The sequence below is a fragment of the Thyridium curvatum genome (assembly GCF_004353045.1).
Source record: "Thyridium curvatum strain D216 chromosome Unknown NODE_76_length_201104_cov_79.467521, whole genome shotgun sequence".
NCBI lineage: Eukaryota > Fungi > Ascomycota > Sordariomycetes > Thyridiales > Thyridiaceae > Thyridium > Thyridium curvatum.
Genome location: NW_022156831.1, coordinates 124,437 through 148,407, shown reverse-complemented (window position 1 = coordinate 148,407; position 23,971 = coordinate 124,437). Strand labels below are relative to the sequence as shown.

At 54.1% G+C, this 23,971-nt stretch overlaps 9 protein-coding genes across 9 annotated transcripts; 4 read left to right on the top strand and 5 right to left on the bottom strand.

Annotated features, from left to right (window-relative positions):
- Positions 1–570: 570 nt before the first annotated feature.
- E0L32_009955 (uncharacterized protein) lies at positions 571–4,873 on the bottom strand (the record flags this gene model as incomplete). Its single annotated transcript, XM_031144974.1, has 5 exons — positions 571–2,060; positions 2,119–2,219; positions 2,716–3,309; positions 3,676–3,848; positions 3,956–4,873. 5 exons carry the CDS (start codon positions 4,871–4,873, stop codon positions 571–573), a joined length of 3,276 nt encoding a protein of 1,091 aa, XP_030990327.1.
- Positions 4,874–5,340: 467 nt separating this feature from the next.
- On the bottom strand, positions 5,341–5,810 carry E0L32_009954 (uncharacterized protein; the record flags this gene model as incomplete). Its single annotated transcript, XM_031144972.1, has 2 exons — positions 5,341–5,533; positions 5,602–5,810. The coding sequence occupies 2 exons, from the start codon at positions 5,808–5,810 to the stop codon at positions 5,341–5,343; spliced, it is 402 nt and encodes a 133-aa protein (XP_030990326.1).
- A 1,245-nt stretch (positions 5,811–7,055) lies between these two features.
- On the top strand, positions 7,056–11,075 carry E0L32_009953 (uncharacterized protein; the record flags this gene model as incomplete). The annotated part of the gene is made up of 9 exons (XM_031144971.1): positions 7,056–7,668; positions 7,724–7,924; positions 7,981–8,210; positions 8,276–8,562; positions 8,758–8,980; positions 9,132–9,618; positions 9,700–9,816; positions 9,874–10,135; positions 10,226–11,075. The coding sequence occupies 9 exons, from the start codon at positions 7,056–7,058 to the stop codon at positions 11,073–11,075; spliced, it is 3,270 nt and encodes a 1,089-aa protein (XP_030990325.1).
- A 110-nt stretch (positions 11,076–11,185) lies between these two features.
- E0L32_009952 (uncharacterized protein) lies at positions 11,186–13,174 on the bottom strand (the record flags this gene model as incomplete). Its single annotated transcript, XM_031144970.1, has 4 exons — positions 11,186–12,002; positions 12,060–12,520; positions 12,574–12,942; positions 13,001–13,174. 4 exons carry the CDS (start codon positions 13,172–13,174, stop codon positions 11,186–11,188), a joined length of 1,821 nt encoding a protein of 606 aa, XP_030990324.1.
- Positions 13,175–13,841: 667 nt separating this feature from the next.
- On the top strand, positions 13,842–15,271 carry E0L32_009951 (uncharacterized protein; the record flags this gene model as incomplete). The annotated part of the gene is made up of 2 exons (XM_031144969.1): positions 13,842–13,986; positions 14,046–15,271. 2 exons carry the CDS (start codon positions 13,842–13,844, stop codon positions 15,269–15,271), a joined length of 1,371 nt encoding a protein of 456 aa, XP_030990323.1.
- A 20-nt stretch (positions 15,272–15,291) lies between these two features.
- Positions 15,292–18,259, bottom strand: E0L32_009950 (uncharacterized protein; the record flags this gene model as incomplete). The annotated part of the gene is made up of 5 exons (XM_031144968.1): positions 15,292–15,632; positions 15,689–16,257; positions 16,853–16,995; positions 17,051–17,938; positions 18,008–18,259. The coding sequence occupies 5 exons, from the start codon at positions 18,257–18,259 to the stop codon at positions 15,292–15,294; spliced, it is 2,193 nt and encodes a 730-aa protein (XP_030990322.1).
- A 987-nt stretch (positions 18,260–19,246) lies between these two features.
- E0L32_009949 (uncharacterized protein) lies at positions 19,247–20,566 on the bottom strand (the record flags this gene model as incomplete). Its single annotated transcript, XM_031144967.1, has 3 exons — positions 19,247–19,268; positions 19,321–20,099; positions 20,159–20,566. 3 exons carry the CDS (start codon positions 20,564–20,566, stop codon positions 19,247–19,249), a joined length of 1,209 nt encoding a protein of 402 aa, XP_030990321.1.
- Positions 20,567–21,340: 774 nt separating this feature from the next.
- On the top strand, positions 21,341–22,193 carry E0L32_009948 (uncharacterized protein; the record flags this gene model as incomplete). Its single annotated transcript, XM_031144966.1, has 3 exons — positions 21,341–21,514; positions 21,573–21,766; positions 21,848–22,193. 3 exons carry the CDS (start codon positions 21,341–21,343, stop codon positions 22,191–22,193), a joined length of 714 nt encoding a protein of 237 aa, XP_030990320.1.
- Positions 22,194–23,287: 1,094 nt separating this feature from the next.
- Positions 23,288–23,930, top strand: E0L32_009947 (uncharacterized protein; the record flags this gene model as incomplete). The annotated part of the gene is made up of 2 exons (XM_031144965.1): positions 23,288–23,516; positions 23,590–23,930. 2 exons carry the CDS (start codon positions 23,288–23,290, stop codon positions 23,928–23,930), a joined length of 570 nt encoding a protein of 189 aa, XP_030990319.1.
- Between the last annotated feature and the right edge of the window lie 41 nt (positions 23,931–23,971).

Below are 23,971 nucleotides of genomic sequence, written 5' to 3'. Positions count from 1 at the left end.
AATCGACGACGTCGGCGAGAGTTGGGATTGCCCTTGTCCCCACGCTGGCAGTTCGCCAGGTATCGATCGGAAGAGAAACGAAGACTTCACATGTCCTCTAGAAGTGGAATCAGGACGGGCAAGGGTTGTGGCCGAGTTCGTTGGTGCAGCTTCGACGCGCGCGATTTGTTTGTGAATGAGGGAAGGGAGCTTTGACAGCCCGAAATTGCAGCTCGGCAATTTGGGTGTCAAGAAAAAGGGAGTTGAGAGTGACGGTTTTGAATCATGAGCTGCCCAGGTGGAGTGCACCTTTTTCAGTGCGAGGAGAGAAGATGCAAAGTGGGGGGAGATGTTTGGTGAATTATCTAAAGTACCTAGGTACCTAAGGCAGCGGCAGCCTCGCCCTGCTATTAACTACCTAGGTACTCGACTGGCCCGACCGCTCGACCAAGTGTCTCCCTGTATTTTACATTGCCTCGCAGGGAGTCCCCAATTCACCTTTTTGAAAGTCTGAACAGTGACTGCCCTCGCCTTCGTATCTGTGATAAGCAGCATTTTCTTGATCATACCAAGCTGGTCGCTAGTCTTAGTCTACTTGAGCTTGTTTCCATTCAGGCGGAATATGGAACAGAGAGCCTCGAACTCCTGGCAGCTCATCACCGCCACCATGGGCTCCATCGCAACAGGTGCCTTGGGTAACTCTGCCGCGCCCCTCCAGAAGAGACGCTTCCTCTCTGTCTGTCCGTTGTTCATCTCCGCCGCCTGGCGAACCGCCATCTTGTCTTTCATCGCCGAGGCAGACAGCTTGGGAAGGCCGTTTCCAAAGCCGGCATCGATGTTGGCTCGAATGGTGACCTCCTTGGTAGCAGGATCGCATGTGGCAACAACAACCACTTCGCCAGACTGAGACGACACGTGAGCTCGCTCGAAGCGCAGCTCTTGCATCCGTGCGAGCTCGGCGGCCATGATAGCGACGAGACGCGTCTTCTCGGCGTTTTCTTGTTGCGTGCTGATAAGCTTGTCCTCGTGCACGGCCTGTGTTCTCGCCAGCTCCGCCTCGTGCTCGCGCTTCAGCTCGCCGATCGCCTTGTCGTGAGCACCCTTGAGAGCTTCCATCTCTGCCTGGTGAGCTGCGATGCCCTCGGTTGCGTTGCTGGCCAGCGGCGGCTGCGGAAGGATTTGTTTACCGGACTCGCTGTTGTTGTTCTCACCCGCATTGTGAATCGCGGTAAAGTAATCCGTAGTGGAATGGTGCGCGGTTCCAGCAGGAGTCTTTGGCGGGGAGACAATAGTTTGCGGAGTGCAGGGCATGGAGGTTCCAGGAGACATGCAGCCCTCCCAAAAACGCTTCAGGGGGTTGATGGGGTCAGCAGCCTCCCACTCGGCAATCCTGGATTCGATTTCGGGCGGTAGGGCGGGTAGTTTCTGCGGTCCCACGACCATCTGGAATACATGGTCCCTCGCCGTTTGCAACAAGATTTCGCAGTTCCTCGCCTCAGGCTTCATCCTCTGAACCAGGTGGGCCACGAGAGCATGCTCCAGCATGGCTTTCCAGTCCGCGCACTCGTGTTTGCATGTGAAGCACTTTAGTGAGCCTGTGCGTTTCCAGTAGCAGCCCTTGGCGTGGCGCTCGCTCAAGATGTTTCCCTGCGCCACCATCTCTAGTTCTGCCTGGTGGAATCCTTCGTAGCAGTGGCCGCATCGTACAGTGAAGTGATCATAGTCATTGGTCAAAGCCAGGGAGTCTGGTTCGTGATAGAATCCCGCAAAGGCCAGGATGCAGTTGGGAACAAACGCGTGGACTGAGCCGAAGTTGTTGAATGCGTTCAGCCTGTTTTCAAAAGACTCTAGCCGAGCTTCAACGTAGTGATGCACGCGAATGTGGGCGGTGACCTTGTCACTCGCAGTTGTTGCGGCCGACATCTTATGGGGCATGCCCGGGTTGATCGCTGCTCCGAGGTTGCTGGACTTGAGCTTGCGCGGAGAGAAAGAGCGGAAGAGAAGGAAATTGAGAGGGCGATGAGGTGGAGTTGATGCTGTCAGTGCAAATGAAAGTTTTTGTCGGGCTATGACTTCAGTTCCTGAATCAAATCATGATCAGACGAAGCTGAGTGGCGTGGAACTTGACTGTGGACTGACTAATGTTGTGCAAGCCCTCCCGTTTGCCCATTTCCCGATCGGCAAGATTTGCAAGGGCAAGGTTCAGCGTTCTGGGAAGGTCTTGGGACAGGAAGAAGGGACTAAAAAAAAGGAGAAGGAAAAAAGAACGAAACAGGCAGAAGTTCGGGATTCAACTAAACTTTATCTACCACTGTTTGTTGTCAGAGGTGGCACCTGCCTACCTGGTGTCTCCCCTTCTTGTGGAAATCATGTTGCGCATCTTGAGGCTTGCCATTCCCATTCCTTTTCCCAGCGAGAGGCCCCAACTTCAATTCCACGGCATTCTGCATCAAGTCCTCCCCATATTGTGCCGGCCAAGAATAAGTGCAAAATGTGAACCTTAAAGCCCACCACTAAAACCCCGGAGGTACCAGGCCGTCGTGCCCTATATCAATGCAAGCCCATCGCCAATGCTCCCGACCTGTATATCCTCCATGGTCAGCGATACGTTATACTTTTAGGCTCCTTGTATAGCTTACCTTCGATGGTCACCTAACTAACACCCAATGTTCACGTAACGTGTATTGTATTCCCTTGGGTTCTCAGGAATTGTTCCCCTCGACTCTAACGCCGTACATGGCGCGGAACGCGTGCACGTAGTCCACGAGTTTCAGGTACTCCCCCCTCCTCATGAGGGCTGTCAGGGTTGTGTGTACCGGCCTTCGGATGCCTGCATCGTTCTCCTCCTGCGGGCTCCATCCACGCACCGGGGCGATCCTGCGAATGGCCTCCAAGGCAGTAAGACGTGGGACTTCCTCGCTGTGCTCAAGCTCCTCGACCGCTGCAACTGAGGTATCCTCGCGCTCCCAGTTGTAAGTGATGACAGTGACGACGTCTTCTGGGACGGTCGGCTCGAAGGACACCACAGTCGAGATCGCTGTTTGGGACAACTTAGTGAAAGTTGTTATCTTGGGAGGAATTGGCTCGGGGGACTCGGATGGCTGGTAGTCAGAATCTCTATTCCTCTTGCGGGGACGTCGTCTTGCTGGGGGTGGTGGTCGTTTCGTTCTGTTGCTCACGAGCGGCAGAGTCGCGTAACTATCGATCTCGTCGCTGCTTGTTCCGGCATCCTCGTGGTCAGGGGAATATTTCGCTACTTCCTCGCGAATACTCATATGAATCAATTCGTCATCCATTGCAGCTTTTGCCATGAAAGTGAGTGAGTGACTGCTGTTTTTGTTTAATCAGGATGAAGTTTTCGAGCGATAAGTGAAAGGAAAGAGAGGCAGTAGTTGAATAATGCTGGTGTCTAGGTTGAATCGGGATATGGAACAAGTCGGTCATGACATGGTGAAGATGGGGAGGGGATAATGGATCGATGTATGTCTAAGGATAGAGAGAAATCTGAAGACTAGCAGCACATTACACCATGGAGAATGAGAAAGAACTGGCATGACGAGTCATTTGGGATATTACTCGGGGTGCCACTTTTGTCTTTTATCATGTAAGGACTACGATTTTGAACGCAGAATCAACTCTAGGGCTCCTCTCGTCATACTCCTCAATATCGACGCTTGTCCCCAGCCGCAAACCCACAGGCCCGAAACGAGCTCCTCTGCCCGCGCAGAATAGTCCTCAGACTGCGGATCATTCGCACGCTTTCCATGAAACCAGCCCCGTGCATGGTCGACGTCAATGCTCCCTACCATGCCGTCTTTTGAGATATCGTCTTCATACAGCGCTAGTAGATCATATTCTGACTCCCGCTGCTATGGTGCGCGTGAATGAGTGTTCGAATCTTTGATTCCCATCCCTCAGGACCTCAAGCTGTTGGTACACCGGCAACTCTGCTTCCTCAGACCTGCATCATGCTTACAAAACGAATGTACGTTTGCAGGTTCTCGAACTCGTCTCGGGTCATAAGGGCGAGGATCGAACTCAGTCTTGCCACGCCCGGTATATCATCTCCCTCACGCGACTCCTTGCCGCCCTTGACCAGAGAAAATTTTCGGATAATCTCCGAGGCGGTGAGGCGTTGGGGGCTTTGCTCCTCGTAGATCTGCTCAACCGAGATAACCGTGATGGTCTTCCGATCCCAGTCGTAGGATACCAAAGCCATGATATCATGCGAGGGCTCTGTAGACACAACAGTTGTAGCACCGAGCTGAGATAGCTCAGGTGTGCAAGGTTCGATTTCGTGTTTTGGCGAAGGAGTGAGGGACGCCACAGTTCTCGGTGCGACATGCAAAGTTTCGGGAAGATCGTTCTTGGACTTTTTGACGGGCAAGGAGCTGGTGGACACAAGTGACCCTGATCGCTTCAGATCCGTGCGCTTTCCCAGGGAGCTCACTGTAGAGGGTTTTGAAGTTGCTTCCAAGATTTGACTGCGTGAGAGAATGACGGATATCATATGCTGGTTCGTCATGTGCGTCTTCCAGCCTTTCCAACCCCGAAATGTGACTTCGCAGTCATGGCATTCCGGATCGCCGCAGGTGAAGGCGCAGCCCTCGCAGTGGTATCCTGTCAAGTCCCAGTCCGATGAAGCTACCAGATCGATTAGAGCTTCGCTTTCAATCCCCCTGAGGCAAGAGACGCAGGTGATCGGACGATCCTTGATGTAAACGAAGCCGGCACATGCTAGGAAGTATCGCACACTCCGGTTACGTGGCCACGCCGCCTGGCGGAACGATTTGTGCCTGGCTTGGATAGATGTGTACACGGGAGATATGGTCTCGTGTATGAGCGGGAGAGGTTCTGGTATGGCAGGTTCCGAGTACTTAGAATCTGAAGTCATGATGGAGGCGGTTTGATGTAGTGGAGGCTCAGAAGAATCGACTCGTTCGTGACTTTGTCAGTGCGATACTGACACCTTGCTGGGGTCTTCAGATGAGCTCTGAAGATAGCTATAGGCTGAGATTGAGAATTTAACACCCGCGATGACAAAACATGGCCTTGATCTGAAAGGCTTTACGGTGTCGAAATTTAGTCTCGATAAAAGGTTGGTGGTGGGGTAGCTGTGAAGAAAAGATTTTGAGAGAGAGACAGAGGGGAGTGGCAGAAGTCAAGAGATTGGGCATCCCGCTTTGACTAAAGGTTTTATCACTCAGAGATGAAAAGGCATATTTGGTTTTAAGCTGAGCTGCTGGTAAGGTGTTCTGACGCGGCTAGTCTCTCCTTGTCAACCACAAATCCTCACGTGGATTCTGCTTTCATCTCATACTCTACTTGCGGTAACATGATTTGCATTCTTGTAAAAGACCCTCAGTTCACACCATGCACTGGTTCTTGACCCACAGGTCCCGAAACAGAACGTTCCACCAGCGATGCCATCCTCCCGCTCTCCTTGTCAATTTTGGCAAATATGAAGGCCTCAAAGCTCATATCCGCCCCGCCAACCTTCATCATGCCTGTTACGTGGGCCGCCAGCTGATCACCGTCTCGGAGGAATTCGTGGCTATGGAGCTCGAAGAGTCAGCTTCCAGCTCGGCTATCCACAAACAAGAGAGAGAAAGAAGCGCCTACAGAGTCGCCTTATAGTCGGTGATCGTCTTCCTCCACTCGGCAAGTCCCTTGACGAAGTCGTCGTACGACAGCTCCTTGCCGTTTAGAACCTCGTGGAAGGTGGGCACAGTGATGGCCTCGGCATAGAGCCTGGCCTCTTCCGGCGGGCCGTTAAGGCTCCAATTCAGGGCTTCCTGGAAGCCTTCGCGAGTGGACGTGTATTTGGACATGGTCGCCAAGTCGAGAGAATGAAGAGGGTGGTGTGAAACGGAGAGAAGATATTTGTAGAGCGATGGAAGCAGAAGATGCAAATATTTATGCACGTTTGTAGGAAGTCAGCACTTGCAAGGACAGAGTGGGAGGCTATTGGATTGGTCAGATCGGACGTGGGACCCAGTGGGATTCGGCGGTAGGAACGGGCCCAAAGGGGAAACGTGGTCGGCTGTCGACTACTTGTTCCTCTTTCTGCACTAGATCTGACTGGTGAGTATCGACTGGACACGCAGGTTGTCGGCAGCCTTCTTGAAAGGATTGATTGTGGAGGAGTATAAGGCTCTAGCCAATCGACACACCGTCAAGTGGGGTGTCTGAATGGTTGCGGAAGTTCATCAGGAGCTACCTCAATCTTAACAATCAATATCCTTGTCACATCCTTGCCCTAAGAACTCGGAAGGGCTACTCCACTACCTAAATCCGATGGGCTTGATAGATAGCCAAGTACTTCTGTTAGCAGTCCGTCAACTAATCTGACCATCACTTGACCGCTTACCTCACGAGGCCTTTTAGAAGAGAGGATCTATATCGGGCCGCACTTGAACCTGGCGCCGGCACGCTAGATGTACTTGTACCATAGGCATCTTGCTTGACCGCCTGTTGGAAGGATTATGGGCCAAGCCACCGAGCAATCTTGTGGCAGAACCTCCGAACAGTCAAGGCTCGAGGCCCGCCCGACACGCGAAAAGAACATCATCGTCACGAAGGAACAGTTCCGTCTCGCGGTCTCCATGAAGTCGTAAGAGCGGCTCTTGAGCCCCCAACCCCACACTTGGTTCCTGATGCGGCGATCCGACCTTCTCCACCCCCACACTGCCGCGCTAAGAAGCCAAGTGCCAGACGGTTGGTGGGTGATTTCTTCCGGGGAAGCGCGTGATATTCCATCAATAGGATTGAGAGCCTTGGCCCCAGCCCTCTCCAACACCAGCCTTAAACCATGCAGACATCTGGGGAAGCTCCAGCTGAGTCCTCATCAAACCTGAAACGAAGTTAGCCTGAAGTCGAGCTTTGAGCCCAAGGTCCATTGATAGGCGGATCTCCTACTACCACCACCAGGTCCACAGCTTGGCCACCAAGTTCGCACTCGGAGAATTTCCCCAATCTCGCGTAATGGCCGCTGCAAGGTATAAAAGTATGAGCTCAATGGCCTCTTCACCTCACCCACCTCAAGCGGCACTGCTTTCAGCATCCACATTGTCAACATGAGGTTCTCAACCGTCTCGGTCCTTCTTTGCGCGGCCGTTGCGGCGGCAGCCCTTGAGCTTCCCGCCGGTGTGCCTCGGTCACCTTCTGAGTTCAGGGAGAAGCACCCGTATAAGCCGCGCAAGGTCTGCGCTCGCAAGACTATCAAGATCCGGGCAAGTGCCAACGATACCGACGACGTGGCCAACGAGTTCCTACAGGGTCTCAAAGACGCCAACAATGGCGGCACGGTCTACCTGCCCAAGGGCCATACCTTCATGATTGGCAAGCCTCTGGACCTGACCTTCCTGAATGACGTCCACGTCAGGCTGGACGGAGAGATCAAGTTCACCAACGACACAAAATACTGGCAGGCAAACGCCTATCATCATCCCTTCCAGAACAGCATCATGTTCTGGAAGTGGGGCGGCAAAGACGTGAAGATTTACGGCCACGGAGTGCTCAACGGGAACGGCCAGCGGTGGTGGAACGAGTTTGCCGGTCTCGAAATCCTGGACCCGACCAACGCATACTTACGACCGATCCTGTTTTACGCCGAGAACGCAACCAATCTGGATATTGAAGGAATCCACTTCAAGGACTCTCCCTGCTGGACCAACTTCTTCGTCACTTGTGGGTCGCAGATCCCAGACACTGTATGAAGGAGGCTTGCTAACCTGCTCTACAGCAAAGGGAATTTCCCTTCGCGACGTGATGTGCACCGCCGAGTCCAACAACGCCACTGCGCTTCCCAAGAACACTGATTTCTTCGACTCTCTGAATGTCGAGGACGTCACTGTCGAGCGCGCCTGGGTCAACATTGGTGACGACTGCTTCTCCCCCAAGTCCAATGCCACCAACATCTATGTCAACACCATGTACTGCAATGGTGAGTACCTCATTCACGCCAGATTTTCCAGAGATGAAGCTAACAGGCTATCCCAGGCACTCATGGCCAGTCCATGGGATCTATCGGCCAGTATGGCGGCGAGAAGAGCTTCATCCGGGATGTCCACATCGAGAATATGTGGATGCTCAACGGTCAGCATGGTGCCCGCCTCAAGACCTGGGCCGGACAGAACGTGGGCTATGGGTTCATCGACAACATCACCTTCAAGAACTTCTGGAACGCAGACAACGAGTACACAGCGTTCCTTGACTCATGCTACTTCAATGTAAGCCATATGCAAATGACCTCCTTTCGCTAGTGTGAATACTGTCTCTGACTAGTGGCATCTAGATCAACGCGACGACCTGTGCGAAATATCCTTCGCAAGTCAATATCTCGAATGTTCTGTTCGAGAACTTCACCGGTTATACATCAGGCAAATATGGTCGTGTCGTTGCCTCGTTGACCTGCAGCTCCAACCCTAATGCGGTCTGCGAAAACATCAAGTTCAAGAACTTCAACGTCACTTCTCCCTGCGGAGGCCCGCCGGTGATCATCTGTAACAACATCAAGGGTGGTATCGGTATGCCCTGTGTCGACTCCACCAGCGCTGAGGCAAAGGCCGCACTAAAAGACAAGTGCAAAGTTCCGTTGGCTGTGCTCCCAACGCCAACGCCGTGGTAACGAGCAAGCGCGAAGGTGCTTGACTCTGTGAATACCATATTGTCAGGAGTTTAGCATCGGAAATCTTACTTGCATAAAGGCAAAAGGATTGACGTGTGGATATGGTAATAGAAACGCAACCTAAAAATAACCTTGCAATCCATTCCCAGATCAAACCGTACTGTCTTTGCTATTGCGTATCCTGGTTGCCGCAAGCGACGTCGTGGCTCCCCGGGTAATCACCTCATGGAACGTATCTTCCGGCCCGCTGGTAATTTTGGTAGATATTATCACAATCTAACAGACGAGTGGAATCCAGGGAACTCGCTTACGCTTTTCCCGGGTTCGACGGCCCAACCGCCTGGTTATGAGCTGATCATTGACAGACACAATGTAAGTGATAATTACAAGGTTCGACGTATATATGCTATCCAGATCCGCCTCCTCGGTCAATCGCAGACGGGCGAAAACTTGAACTCTATCCAATGACCTCAAAATGGCGTTCTCATGGAGTATAAGCCTCGCTTTATTCTGCATTCTGCAGGCTCTTCCAGTGCTCGGCAATCCGAACTGCCCTGTCTATGGTCCGGAGTTTCCCAAACCCCGTAATCTGGCGGAGGGTGAGGCATGGAAAGCAGCGATGAAGAATCTCTCGGCCACCTTTGACTCTGTCGAGGCAGGTGGCCAGAATTACTCCTTCTCTGTCCAGGTCTTCTCCACCAACCCAGGCCCGCCGATCCTGTTCGAGAGGTTCCATACAGCTGACACCATCCCTTCCAACACAACGGGAGTCAAGAAGATCGATGCCGCCACAGTGTACCGGATCGGTAGCGTCACAAAGCTGTTCACCGCACTGACCTTCCTAGCCGAGGCCGGAGACAAGCATTGGAACCAGCCCATCACCGACTTCATCCCCGAGCTGGCCGAGATGACTACCGCGGATCCATCTCGCGGGGGCGTCCGTTACGTAGACTGGAGCGACGTGAATGTCCTGTCGCTGCTGTCGCAAATGTCGGGAATTGAGCGCGACTGTAAGTTAATGCCTGCGTGGAAGGGCGGCCCTGATTTTCGTGTCGGGTCCTCGTGGAACAAGGCACTGACTCTGCTATTAGACATGGTCCTTGGGGAGGTTGTTGGCTCAATAAATGCATCCGATGCAATCGCCATGGGATTCCCGCCGTTGGCTGCGGAGCCGCCGTGCGGCAAGAATCCTCTTTGCAACCGGACTCGTAAGTGCCATGATGCGGAGGAAAGACATTTAGCAGGCCTGACATGTTACTCAATAGAGTTCTTTGAGGGAATGAAAACCATGTATCCTTCCTTTGCTCCCTGGACGACACCGGCCTACTCCGACATCGCATTCCAGCTCCTGAGCTATGTTCTGGAGAACATCACTGGCCGCCCATTCAACGTGTCCCTGGCCGAGAAGGTCCTAAAGCCGCTTGGTCTCTCACACACATTCCTCCAGGGGGCTAACGAATCTATGGGTATCGTGCCTCGTCTGTCCGACAGCCGCTCTTGGAAAGTGCATATTGGCGATCTCAACCCGTATGTTCTCTCTCCAGATGACCTGTTTCTCGTTGACCACATTTTTCGGGATCAAGAGACTGAATTTACTAATCATGCTTGGTGTCATAGCTCGGGAAACATCTTCTCGTCGGCAGGTGACATGTCGAAGTTCGGGATGGCAGTTCTGAATTCGACCCTCCTCAAGCCATTGCTGACGCGTCGGTGGTTGAAGCCAATGTCATATTCGTCCGACATTGTGGCGGCGGTCGGTGCACCATGGGGACTCCGTCGGCTGCACCTCAGCAGCGTGAACCCGCATCGAACAGTGACGGCGTTTACGAAGGCAGGTGGAGTCGACCCCTACTCCGCGCTGCTGACGATTATCCCAGAGTTCAACATCGGGTTCACGGTTCTCATCGCAGGGGGGGATACAGCGGGGCTTATCTGGAAGTTCATCGACTATCTCACGGGGGCGGTGATCCCGGCGCTCGACGCGGCGAGTCGTGAAGATGCACGGGCGAGGTACGGCGGAGAGTACCGAGCCGAGGGCCTGAACTCGTCTCTGACCATTGACACCGACCCCAGTAAGCCTGGACTGGGCGTGTCAAACTGGCTGAGCAACGGGACCAACATGATAGTATCGGCGTTGGAGACACAAAGCGGCATGGCCGTTCCATCCGAGCCCAACGCCCTGAATTCCACCCAGCCATCCACTCGCCTGTATTTTACCGGTCTCGAATCGCCTTCTGCCAGCGGAAAGGTGTTGCAGTCCTTCAAGGCGATCTTCGAAACTCTGGGCGGGCCTTCCAATCCTGGAACTGGCATCTCGACCGACTGCGGGACTTGGATCGGATACACGGGCGTGACATACGCTGGTTTGCCTTTGGACGAGTTCATCTTCGAGCTTGACTCTGCAGGAGACGCAACTAGCGTTACTAACCTAGCTCTTAACGTTACCTTGATTAGGATCAAGAAATAAAGAGGAAGAAGAATGCTGGCCCTTCCTACTTTGGAAAGAAAGCATGGCAAAGTGTCGTTATGGAAAAGTTTCACCCTATACTGCGTATCTGGAACCTACGTCAAGGCCCCTCAGAGAAGAGGCGCAGCAAGCCCGTCACCTCTCATGTCGCTCCCAGCAGAGTACACCCGCTGTCCGTCGACCGGGTCGTGATGCACCCTGATGATCTGCCCGCGCCCGAACAGCGATCTTGCCATACCCTTGACATACTTGACCTCGTATCCTATCGACTCGAGCCCTCTGGCTACGTCTTCTGTGATACCTTCTTCCAGATATACAGCGTCGTCAATCTTCTTGCTCGGATCAGTGGCTTTGCCCGGTATGTTGATACCGACACAGATCCTCGGCGCATCGAGCGCGACCTGTGGGTTCATGTCAAAGAGCAGCATGTTGAGCAGCACCTGCACGTGGCCTTGCGGCTGCATCGCACCACCCATAACGCCTAGAACGGTGTGTAGTGTGCCGTCGTCGGAGTTAGTTACAAGGGCCGGGATAATGGTATTGTATGGTCGCGCCCCAGGTGTGTAAACGTTGTGGCGTTTCGGATCCAGATGAAAGGCAGTGGCGCGATTCTGAAGCACGAAGCCGGTTCCCTTGGCGCCGATGCGGCAGCCAAAGAGGTCGGCGACACTGTTCACAAGTGAGCAGGCGTTGCCGTCTTGATCCGTCACGGCTAGATAGATCGTGTCGCTGGTTCTCTTCAGAGTTGGCGAGCCATGATCTGGAGACGGTGTCGCCTTCTCGGGATCGAAGAGTTTGGCTCGCTCGACTAAGTAGTCCGGGTTGAGAAGAGCCTCGGGACCAACATCCATGTTATTAGGGTCTGTGATGAACCAAGCGCAGTCGGCGAAGGCTATTCGTAGAGCTTGGATAAGGGCATGAAGATATCTATCCTTGGTGAGTAAGTAAAAGGTTGTTGTCAGGTTTGAAGGGATGTGTACATACCTGGGAGAATTGTGGTCTCCTGGTGTAAACTTGGAGATCTTGCCATCCCTTTCCCACTGTTGAAAGAGACCAAGAGCCATTTGGGCTACGAGTCCCTGGCCGTTGGGGCCGTGCTCCCAAAGATCAAGGTTCTTCCCATCACACCCGAGCATCGGGCTTTCTAGGCGAAGCTTGACTGGCGTGCTGATCTCACTACCGGTTTCGCCGTGCTTTTTGAGATCCTCAAGAGTGAGAAAGCCACCAAGTTGTTGGCTGACGTCGACAATAGCCTGAGCCACGGGTCCTTCATAGAAGCCCGCTCTGCCTTTCTCGCCCAACAATCGAAATGTTTTCGCCAGATTCGGGTTCTTGTAATACTCTCCTGGTCTCGGTGACCTAAAACCTCTAGGCGCGCTCGGGTCCGTCTTCAAGACCTCTGTTCCATTCGCCGAATCAAGCAGTTGACCCTGACATTTTATCCACTATTACAATGTTAGCCAGAGCACGATGCTACCCAGCAGCTCGCTGCACTTACACTATAGCTAGAGATCTCGCTGACTGCGAACCCGTTTTCTGCCAACTCGATCGCCGGGGCAAGGACCTGCAAAAGGGACAAGGCGCCAGATCCGAATTTCTCCACGGTGTCGACCCACGCGGCCGCAGCGCCGGGCACTGTCACCGAGTGTATGGACAAGGCCGGGATGGATGCAGTTGTGCGATCTGTAACTCCAAGAGCATTGCAAATCTTGTCCAGGGTGGCGTTGGCAGGAGAGCGGCCAGAGCCGTTCAAAGCGTACACCTGCTTCTCTTTGGCGTCGTAGAAGAGACAGAAAGCGTCACCGCCAATGCCAGTCATGGAAGGGTCGACGAGGTTCAGCACTGCAGCTGCAGCTATGGCGGCGTCCTAGGGTGCGTGAGACGTCTTGCGTGTGAGGTGTAGGTCGGAACGGCATGGGTCTTACTGCTGCGTTCCCGCCCTCCTGCAAGATGCGGATCCCGGCTTGGCTGGCCAGAGGCGAGGTCGTGCTGACGATGGCTTTGGAGCTGTGGACGACGCTCCGCCGGCCACGAAAGACAGTGAACCTTTCGTCATCGTGTGGATAAAGCCCGTGAAGGCCTCGGGCTGAAGCTGGCATATTGCCGGCCTTGAGAGCTGTGATGAGCAGAAGACTGTCGACGAACTACCAGCAGCTAGTTTCGCTAAAGCTTCAAGGCCGCTATTGAATCTAGACAGATCGAGTCTCCAAGCCCGACATCGGAAGCGGTGTCACGGTGAGCATCATACTTGGTAGGATTCAATGTCCTACGAATCAACAGGAAGAAGCCCCTCACTAGCCAACCCCGCCGTCGCGGAACAGCTCCCTACAAGAGAGAAGCCTGCAGAGGGAATAGGTAGAGAAAAGAAAGACCATTTATGGTTGTAGAGGAACTATCAAAACAAACAAGAAACTCCCAGCCAAGTGCTTTTATCCTTCCTCTTCATTCAGGTTCATTGTGTCGGGCACGATTTCAGTCCACAGTGTCACCAAAGTTCCATTGTGCTACAGATTCAAGACGCTAATTTCAGGCGCTAATAAGGGGCGGTGGCGGCTTGTCAACGAGAGTTCCACTGATAAGGTCCACTGATATCCGCGACTTTGGAGCACGGTAGGGCTATGTAGGGTGCCTGATGCTCATCGTCGTCATCAGCCGCCCCGGTCGCATGACCTGCCAGTTGTCACAAACCTCCCACGGTCTTCTTCCCAATGCCCTTCCGACATATGCCTTATGCACCTAAGGTAGTCTGTGCTCCTACTCGCGTCCATGAGCCGCTCGCCGGCGTCCTCGGGGCTGTTGCCCTTGCCATTGCCTGGCTCAACATCGTCGTCCTGGGCGCGTTACAAGTCTCGATTCGCGTCCGTCTTTCGCAGTGCTGACACCTCGGTCATCGTGGCCTTCTGGCTGTTCGGTATGGTCCTTATCCTACATCAGAGCTTATACTATCCACTAACTGGTTGTATCCCGCAGGCTTGATCAACAATGTCCTCTACGTTATCATCCTTACCGCCGCCCAAGATCTCGTCGGAGCCGATGTCCCCAAGGGCGTCGTGCTCCTCGCCGACGTCCTTCCCTCCTTCTTCACCAAGCTTATCGCGCCCTACTTCATACACCGAGTACCATACAGGCTGCGCATCCTGATACTGGCAGCTCTCTCCTCTGCAGGAATGCTGCTAGTCGCGCTGACGCCGTCGACATCGTCGGTCGCCGTCAAGCTTGTCGGCGTCGTCCTCGCCAGTCTCAGCAGCGGCGGCGGAGAGCTCAGCTTCCTCGGATTGACGCACTACTACGGACATATGAGTCTTGCTGCGTGGGGTAGCGGCACGGGAGGTGCCGGCCTGATAGGGGCAGGCTTATATGTCATGTTGACGGACTGGATCGGGTTCTCGGTCAAGACCAGCTTGCTCGCGTCCGCCGTGCTGCCGGCATTCATGGTCTTGAGCTTCTTTGGCATCCTACCTCTGGGACCGCTGCAACAGGGCTCGGCTAAGACCTACGCTGCTGTACCGGATCAGGATCTAGAAGACGAGGATCTCGAGGACATACCGACAGGAGACGCTGCCTCTAGCCTCCTGGCTCCTGGCCCTGGCGTCGCCTCAGCTGCCATCTCTGCCCATCCCGGGCACGATACATCTTTCGTGGCTAACCTAAAGCGCGCGAAATCACTCTTCTTTCCGTACATGCTGCCTCTCCTCCTGGTCTACATCGCCGAGTACACCATCAACCAAGGCGTCGCACCCACGCTCCTGTTCCCGCTAGACTCGTCGCCTTTTTCTGAATTCAGATCGTTCTATCCATTCTACGGATTCCTGTACCAGCTCGGCGTCTTCATATCTAGGTCATCGACCCCATTTCTCCGCATCCATCATCTTTATGTCCCCTCATTCCTTCAAGTGGGCAACCTCATCCTCCTAACCCTGCATGCCCTGCTCAACTTCATCCCGTCGGTGTACATCATCTTCGTCGTTATCTTTTGGGAAGGCCTCCTCGGTGGGGCCGTGTACGTCAATACCTTTGCTGAAATCATGGAGAATGTGTCTCCCGCCGAGCGCGAGTTCAGCCTTGGTGCCACCACCGTCAGCGATAGTGGCGGCATCTGCATCGCAGGCTTTGTCGGCATGGTGATGGAAGTGTGGTTGTGCAATTGGCAGACGCAGCATGGCCGTGATTACTGCAAGCGGATCGAGGCAAGCTGAGGACTTGCGAGGTAGTTAGACTACTTGTTCTCCACAATGTAAATTGGAACGCGCCGCCAAGTAGGGTGCTCGTCCAGTTCCCTTGCCAGGGCTCTCCTCAGAACATCCCTCAGTTCGTTGAGCCTCTTTCTCTTCAAGCAGCGAATTTGCGACTTCGTCTTCGGTTCCTCTGAATCCTCCCCGAAAGACACTGGGAATCTGTACAGCAACGTGACGGACTCGAGTCGTGGATACTGTTGGATCATCCTGATGCCTCCCATGCTGTTCACGTTGTTCCACCAGATCCTCTGCAGACCCCAGTCCATGACAAGGAAGCGCATGTTCTCCCTAAAGCTTGGCTGGTATGAGATGGATGGCCACACTTGAACAGGTTAGTCTGAAACACCCTTGACGCGGACGAAGTCCCAGAAAGCTTACAGCCTGGTCTCGCCAGGTAGATTTCGTCTCTCTTCCAGTTCACATAAACTCGATGCGGCTCCTTCTCCCACTCTCCATGGAGCAGATAGTATTTGTCGGGATCCTCGCGGGCAAGGGGGACGTTGTTCTCGTACGTGAGATCGAACCGACTCCCCTTGCACACCTGCAGAACGGTGGGGACAGGCCTCCGGAGGGCCGTACGGCCCTTGGCATTATTAAAAACCTCTTTGACCCGAACGACGTTCAAAGCTGTGAGTCTCCAGATCTCGGTACGGATCTCCAAGTGGAGCTTGCCGAACTGGCGGAAGGCGCACGGCGGAGAATCAAAGATGATTTGACGGAGCAGCAAGGCCTCGGCATCGTAATCTGTCGCGCGTAGATCCTGGATCTCAGTATCGACTTGTCGGAGCAACAAGGCTTCAGCTTCAAAATCCATCGCGTGTAGACCCTGGGACCCAGTATCGACTCGTCGGAGCAACAAGGCCTCAGCTTCAAAATCCATCGCGTGTAGACCCTGGAACTTGGTTGAGATGCTTTCCTTGGTCCAAAAGGCTGAGAGGATTGATGAGCTTGTATGTTGAGATTAGGTTGGACACTGGTTGTAGATAGAATAGGAAGTTGTTATAAAGCCTGCTCTACCCTATGATTTGCCTACTGAAAGCGTCTTCGCTGTTTTCTTTATTCATAGGGGCAAGAGATGATGACAATGTGGCTAAGCACATGTGAATCGATCATCACCGGTATGGAAATTCCTCATAGGCTTCCAAAGCCTTCTTGGTCCCTTCACCTTGTTCACTACTCCCAATGACAGCTCTTTCAGTCATGGATAGCACGCTGGACATAGGAAACCCCTACAAACATGTTATTGTTGTGCTGGTTTCAGGCGTGATGACAGCAATCATCTGACCAGGTTTTCAGTTTGATGTCCCAGCACTTCATTGGATTGGCTTAGGTTGTCTGAAGGAGTTGCACAACACAATCATCCGTATTGAGAGCATGATTTGAAATGACTAATAGAATTTGTTGCCCTTCCATCATGATTCAATGCGAAGTCTACGAAAGAATCGATATCAAGCTACAACCCTCTGGGTCATTGATGGAACCTATGCAGTCCACGAGTATGCCATACTCCTTCTGCCGAGTGACTGATAGGTTCAAGTAAACTTCACCTCAAGAATGCTAACAGACTCGCCCTTGGGAGGCATGATGACCTTGCTGATGCCCAGCTTACCATCGCTCGAGTCCTTGAGTAGCGTCTCCCACATCTCCAGAGTGCGCTCCTGGGAATTGAGTTGCGCCAGCATACTCTGCCAGAGTATTGTCAGTACTGTCCGCTGAAGCCACCGTCACTAGGTCACTCACCACATCGAAACTTCGCAACACCTCCTCCTGGCACTGAGGCAGCAGTCCAGGAGGCGGCATGACAGCATCAGCAATGACGAGCCTACTCTCAGGGCCCATAGCCTGCACAACATTCCGCAAGATCTTCTTTGCATACGCGTCCGACCAGTCGTGCAGGATGTACCGCATGAAATACACATCCGCGCCCTTGGCCACATCAGGTTGCGGCTGGAAGAAGTCGTGCGCCACCCACTGCACCCTCTTCGCGACGCCGACAGGGGACGACGCGATCAGCGCCCGCGCCTGCTCCATCACGGGCGGCTGGTCCTCGACAACGAACTCCAGGCCGGGGAACTTCTCCGCGACCGCGAGCGAGATGTGGCCCGCCGCGCCCCCGACGTCGACGACCGTGGCGCCCCGCGGCAGCGCCGCCCAGTCGTAGCAGTCGCGCATGTGCGCGCTGCCGTCGCCCGCGCTCCAGCTGCCCATCGCCGCCGCGAAGCGCTGCATAGTCTCGGGCCGCGCCATCTTGCGCTCAAAGAAGCTCGCGCCGCCGAACGCCAGGCTGAAGGGGCTCTCGCCCGGCTCGCCGCTGTAGGGGAACTTGTCCAGCGCGTCGACGATGCGCGCCGACGCCGGGAAGGCCTCCTCGGACATGTGCGCCACGAGGGCCTGCATCTGCGGGTCCGTGCCGAGCAGGAGCGAGGCGGCCGTGTGGGCGACGTGGCCCGGCTGGGGCTCGGCGAAGATCCGGGCGAGGGCGACGCGGCGGACGAAGCGGGCTACGTTGAGCTCGCTGAGCCCCGTGGCCTTGGCGAGGTCGGCGAAGGCGATGGAGCCGGTCACGGGAACGGCCTGGGCGACCTTGAAGTGGGAGATGGCATGCAGGCTGGCTGCTAGGGTGTGGTCCTGGATGCCGTTCGGTGTTAAGATTGGGAACTGCTAGATGGTGAAGGATGGGAACGAGGCTCTACACACAGTCATGATCATCCATTTGAGCGTATCGGAGGGATAAGTGACGAGATCCCTGAGCTCTTTGGTTGCGTCGATGAGTTTATGACGAACGGCATTAATGTCAGCCTCTTCGGGGCTGGCAGGGAAGGTCGTTGGTCCGTTGGCATCGAAGGAAGGTTGGGGGAGCTTGTGTGACGCCAGATACTCGTCCAGTTTCTTAGTCTGGGCGAGGATGCTTTCGGCAAGCTGAACCAATGAAGAAGTAGTCGAGGCCATCGTGGAGTTATGGGAGCTAACAGCAGCAAGTCAATCAGTCCCAACGAAAGAGAAAGTATTCGAAACTCCCCTTGTTCTAGTAAACTTGGAGCAGGATATTTGATTACAGCACCTATCTCCTACAGACGAAAAGAGGCATCTTTATATCTCACGGTGCAGGGTCGGCCATTAGGCCGCCAACTTTCGGCCCTGCTCTTGAGTCCATCTAGGTGGTCAGAGAAGTGGGCAAAGTCCGATCCAATGACGTGCCGCACGAGGGTTCCATCTCCAGGGCAGGCCACCGACGAGAAATGTTCCTCATTGGTGAGGACCGTTGTGAAATAATCCACATCAAAATGGTGCATACTTTAGTTGACGCCAAAAGCTTACATAGCAGGGCTAAGGGATGGCGACTCGAGGCGCGGTGCATGCCTGATGAGTATCATTGTAGACCCCCAACAGCAAGCAGGATCGGGTATTTTTGCATCTGCGGTTAGAGAGCAATAAAGGAGAGCAGGCCATTCAAGGTAATCAGATCTCGGCGTTAAACTATTCGAAAAGGGGCCAAGGCTTCGCGCTTAACCAGAACTCATCATGCTGCGGGCGTTCCAGTACAAAGCTCGCAATAATCAACATGCGAGCCTGACTGGAACCTACTATTTACGTAACAATATGCCAGTACGAGAATGGTCATCCACTTCCATGCCGGGATATAGATAAAGTTCTTTGCGTTCCGCCATCCAGCAGCTCGACGTGGTATATCGACAGAGGATGGCAAGGCCCACCGAAGCTTGTTTTCCAAACTACAATCCAATAGCCATTACTTGCAAGCTTGGGTCGGTATAAGTCACAGATCAAGAAGCAATAATCAGGAGTGCGAAGTGAGGATGTTGTCCAACAATGTCTTGCAAAACGAATACTATTTAATAGTATCCCATGCTCTTGAAATACGATCCCCAATACCAACTCGACACATTCCCGAACCCAAGTCAAGGAACTAGATCCTGGTTACTTTCGAAACACCCCCGAGCTGTTACAATGAATTAGTAGGATTCTACGCGACTGGTGGAAAGGGAACTCACAAAAAGCTGTCCTCGGCCATTCGAGCCGTGATGTTGCCGGCCGTCACCTGGTGAGCATACTTCTTTGGATGGAAGACGGAGCTCTGCTGGAACTTGTCCCAGAACCACCGCAGGTCAATATCGTCGACGGGAGTGCCGCCCGGCTGGGTTTGGCTCAATAACTCCTGAAGCGACATGCCTTTAGCCTGCGGTGTGCCGTTGGCTACGAGCTGCGCACCGGGAGACGCAGGTCCAAACCACTCTCCAAGTTCCTCGAGCTCGGAGAAGAGGTGGTGGAACCAGACGTCGCCGTCGTTATCGCCCCAGATGGTCTTGCCCGGCTCGCAGAATCGCCTGCCCTCAAAGTTGGGGTCGACGTCGATGAAGTGCAGACCGGAGGAATTGCCACCCAGCGGCTCGATGACCTCGGCCTGGATGCGCGCGTTGACTTCCAGCACGAGCTCATTCATCTTTTGGCGCGTGGCCCAGCGCATCTTGAGTGGGAACACCCACTTGCAGGGGATGTCCCACTGGCAGAAGCTGAAGAAGTTCTTGCGGTCGCATTCGTCGCCGTCGCGGCCCTCGGGAGAGAAGAAGCGCGCGTAGCCGGTGATATACAGGTGGCCGGTGGGGGAGGGTAGGAGGATTTTGTCTTGGATGAGCTGGATCTGTTCGCGGTATCTGGCCCAGATGGAAGCGTCGCCGATTTTTGCCTCGGCTTGAGACAGTCGATCATCGCAAGCTTTCTGGAAGTCTGAGGGGGCGTCGGTCATGCCTTTGAACGGGTAGACACAGTATCGCTAACACGTGCGGAAATTAGAGAAACACAGGCGAATCTGAGGGATTGAGGACATCTTACTACGACATCGCCAAAGCCAAAATCGTTGCCGCTGATGGACAGGCTGACAAAGTCTTTCTTGGTGTTGTTGACCTTAGTGACCTGGTCGTCAATATCGTCCAGCACATCGCCAGAGCAGGCAATGAAGTCAAACTCGGTCAAGACTCTCTCCGAGAAGGATTCCTTGACGTAGTAGGGGTAGGACTTGGTCATTCTGGCACAAATGTTATTCCGTCCGTCGATAGTGTTATTCTCGTCATCCGGGACCCAGAGCCCGGCTCCAATGCCGGATGCAAAGCTGTCTCCGAGTGCAGCATATTTGAACGTGGTGCTGTTGTCATTCTGATCGCTATTGATATGAGGAATCAAGAGTGGCGAAGCATAGCCCAATGCAGCCAGAAGACCAATGATAACAGAAAACACGAACATGGTGACTGCACACAACCTGGGTCAAGGCCGCTCGTTGTCTTGCAAGCACCAAGATGGAAGCATCCTCGACGGCGTAATCCCTTTATATGGCGTTTTAATCGGAGCTCCCACCTACGGACTAGTCACTCGTCACCCATATAGTTGCACTGGTCTTCGACGGCGCGGTTGGAACACATACCTCGACGGCCTTTTCCGAGATGAGTAATCCCATGAAACCAGGCTGATCATAGGAATAGCCTCACACGACACCCCGCATCTTCAGGACCACAATGAGTTGTGACCCGCTGGTGGAATATCGGAAGATACCTGGGAGCCGAAGGGGAGCTTCGACACAGTGACATGTGCTTCCTGGGACAAAGACCAACTTGCTTGCCTCCTGCATGTTTACGCATGCTTGCTACTAGAGCCCAAAATACCCAAGATTGAAGGCGCCAGAAAAAGGTAAGACGCTTCTGGGCCCGGTGCCTGGTGCCACTCTCCAGCCGCATCAGCCGTGGCTTGCGCGGGGAAGCTGAAGGCCGCTCTAGAGCTGACACACAGAAGTCCTGTACAACAGAAAATGCCAATTATCCAATCATTCATGCTGGTGTCACTGTAGGCAATTTCTTTACGAGAAAGCCACAGGTTCTCCTGTTGATGCATGTAAGCCAGCTGATCTGGACGCAGTCAGCGCGACTGTGTATATAAGCTGGGCCTTGATTCATCTGCTGTCCAACGCCTTTCAAACCTCATCTTCTCAGGCACGCATCCATCAGAGCAAAGGCTATCATCACAATGGCTGCACCAACTCACAGCAGAGTCCTCCTGATCCTGTTCGATGGCTTCAATACCCTGGACATGAATGGGCCGTACGAGGTCCTCAGAAAGTCGGGTGTGAGGACCGGGGTCAAGATTGAAGTTGCAGCCGAGAGCGAGATCACCACATCAGTCGAGGGTGTGCATGTCAAGGTATTCTCCCGTTCGTACGCTTCCCATGTCGCACTTGTAACTGACCACAATGTATTAGCGCGACATTCCTCTTAATGACAAACTCATCGAGTCGCTGAGCATGTACGACACCCTTGTTGTGCCTGGCGGGCCCGCGGGGAAGGGCAAGCCCGTCGACGAACAGGCAGCCAAGATCAAGAGCCCATTTATGAGGCTCATCAAGGCATTCGCGGAGTTGCCTACAACTACCGAGCAGTATCCCCGCCTCCTCCTGTGAGTGGCCGCCTCTCATATCCCGCCGTTCCTCAATGGTTGCATCCATGCGCTGACACGAGCATACCCACAACAACACAGATCGATCTGCACTGGCGCTCTGTTCCTTGGTACGCTGGGCGTCTTCAACGGTGGCCGGATCTGTACCACGCACTGGGCCGCGTACGACAACCTTGCCAACCGCAACAAAATCTCCGCGAGTAGCGCGGGTACAGATCCTGGAACGGTGCTAAAGGCCCGCTTCGTCGATTCGGGTCTGAACGACAAGGGTATCCGCATCTTGAGCAGCGGTGGTATTAGTTGCGGGTTGGACGCCAGTCTCTATGTTGTGAAGCTACGATGGGGTGAGGCAGAGGCCATCGATACTGCATCCATTCTGGACCTTGCCTGGAGGAAGACGGAGGGCGTTGTTGCTTATGAGGGTTGATTAAATGGGATATGGTCATCCTTTGCCCGAATCTGCCAATCTAGTAGCTGAAAAGAGCCCGAAGAGTCGTCGTATTGATTATACACTATCTCATTCGCCGGAAGTTGGCCATAAGAACATTGTGAAACCGAGAGTTCACGCCACAGATACCAACAGGCGCCCAATCGACGTGCCGGCTTGAACCTTGACTCCTACAGGCTCGGAAGAAGGACTAACCGCCTGACTCGACGCAGTCTTCGTCGCCGTCGCACCCGACCTCGTAGTAGTAGCCGTGGTCGGACTCGCCTCCACTTTGTCGCAGCTCGAGTCCCAGTGGCACAACCATCTCCACGTCGAATCGGCCAAGTCCACCTGCAACCCCGGGCAATTCTTCCAACACTCGAACCAGTCGTACGCCGTACCGTTGATGGAGTAACCGAGAGCGTCGGCGGACTTGACGCCGCATCCGCGGAAGCACGCGTACGATGGACAAGGAAATGTCACTGTAGGGCCTGGTCCAGTCGCCGCACTGCTCCCACTTGGTCCGCCAACCCGATGACCATTCCGCCCTGGAGCATCCTTGGAGCAAGCCATTCTAGACCAGGTCTTTCGTCAGTATCAGGAGATCTCAAGTCTCCCACAAAGGTTTCGATATGCCTAAGCAGTTTCATCAAAACAGGACCGGAATTTTGTCAGGCATGGGTGGCCGTGTGCTTCTGAAGGACCCCACTTCCGGCCCTTCGACTTGACTCTTGGCTCGGTCATGTGGCAGTTTTATGGGCGTCCAACAGTCTGCTCCTCCGGAGAAAGAAAAGCCTGTCAACAGAGTAATTTCATGTTCTGTGATCTTGTGTCGATGGTGTTGCCAGACTCGGGCCTGCCAGGTGGGGCCAGCTGTAAAGACTTCAAGAGAAAGGCGGTGTGGCGCCAAATCGATTCTGCCGTCAAAATTCCCCGCCAGGTAACTTTTTTTTCTTGAGCTCCAGGCTTGTCGGTCTGCCCGCCAAACTTCAACAGCATTGACTTCGGCTTCCACTCCAAGTTGTACTTCCTGAATCCCAGCAACCAGGAAAGATCAAGCACATACGGCAAGGATATAAACAGACTCGATCAAAATGCGGCCTCTCACCGAGACCGAGACGCAAACCCTCTTCAAGAAGCTGGCGGACTACACGGGCGCATCCTTGAAGAACCTGATCGCACCGCTCGACAACTCCCCCAATGCCGACCGATATGTCTTTCGATTGTCCAACGGAGGCCGCGTCTACTACGTCCGCTTGTCAATAGCGAACTTGGCCACCTCCGTATCCCGCGACAAGCTCTTGTCGTTGGGCACTTGCCTAGGTAAGAAGAACCCGTCCTCAAAAGACGAAGGGCGGCCAGAGACCAATCGCTGACATGGATCCCGTTCTTACAGGCAAGTTCACCAAGTCCGGAAAGTTCAGGCTGCACGTCACCGCGATCTCGATCCTCGCCGAGCACGCCCGCCACAAGATCTGGATCCGGCCCAACGGCGTCATGCCCTTCCTCTACGGCGGCAACGTCGTCAAGGCGCACGTCGGCCGCTTCTCGGAAGACTGCCCGGAGCACCAGGGCCTGGTGGTCTGCACCATGGACGATGTGCCGCTGGGCTTCGGTGTCAGCGCGAGGAGCTCTGCCGAGGCCCGGCGCCTAGATCCCACGGGCATTGTGTGCTTCCGGCAAGCGGACTGCGGAGAGTACCTGCGTGACGAAGATACCCTGTTTGCGACTGGTTAAGAGGGAGAGAGAGAGAGAGGAGACAACTTTTTGCTTGGAAG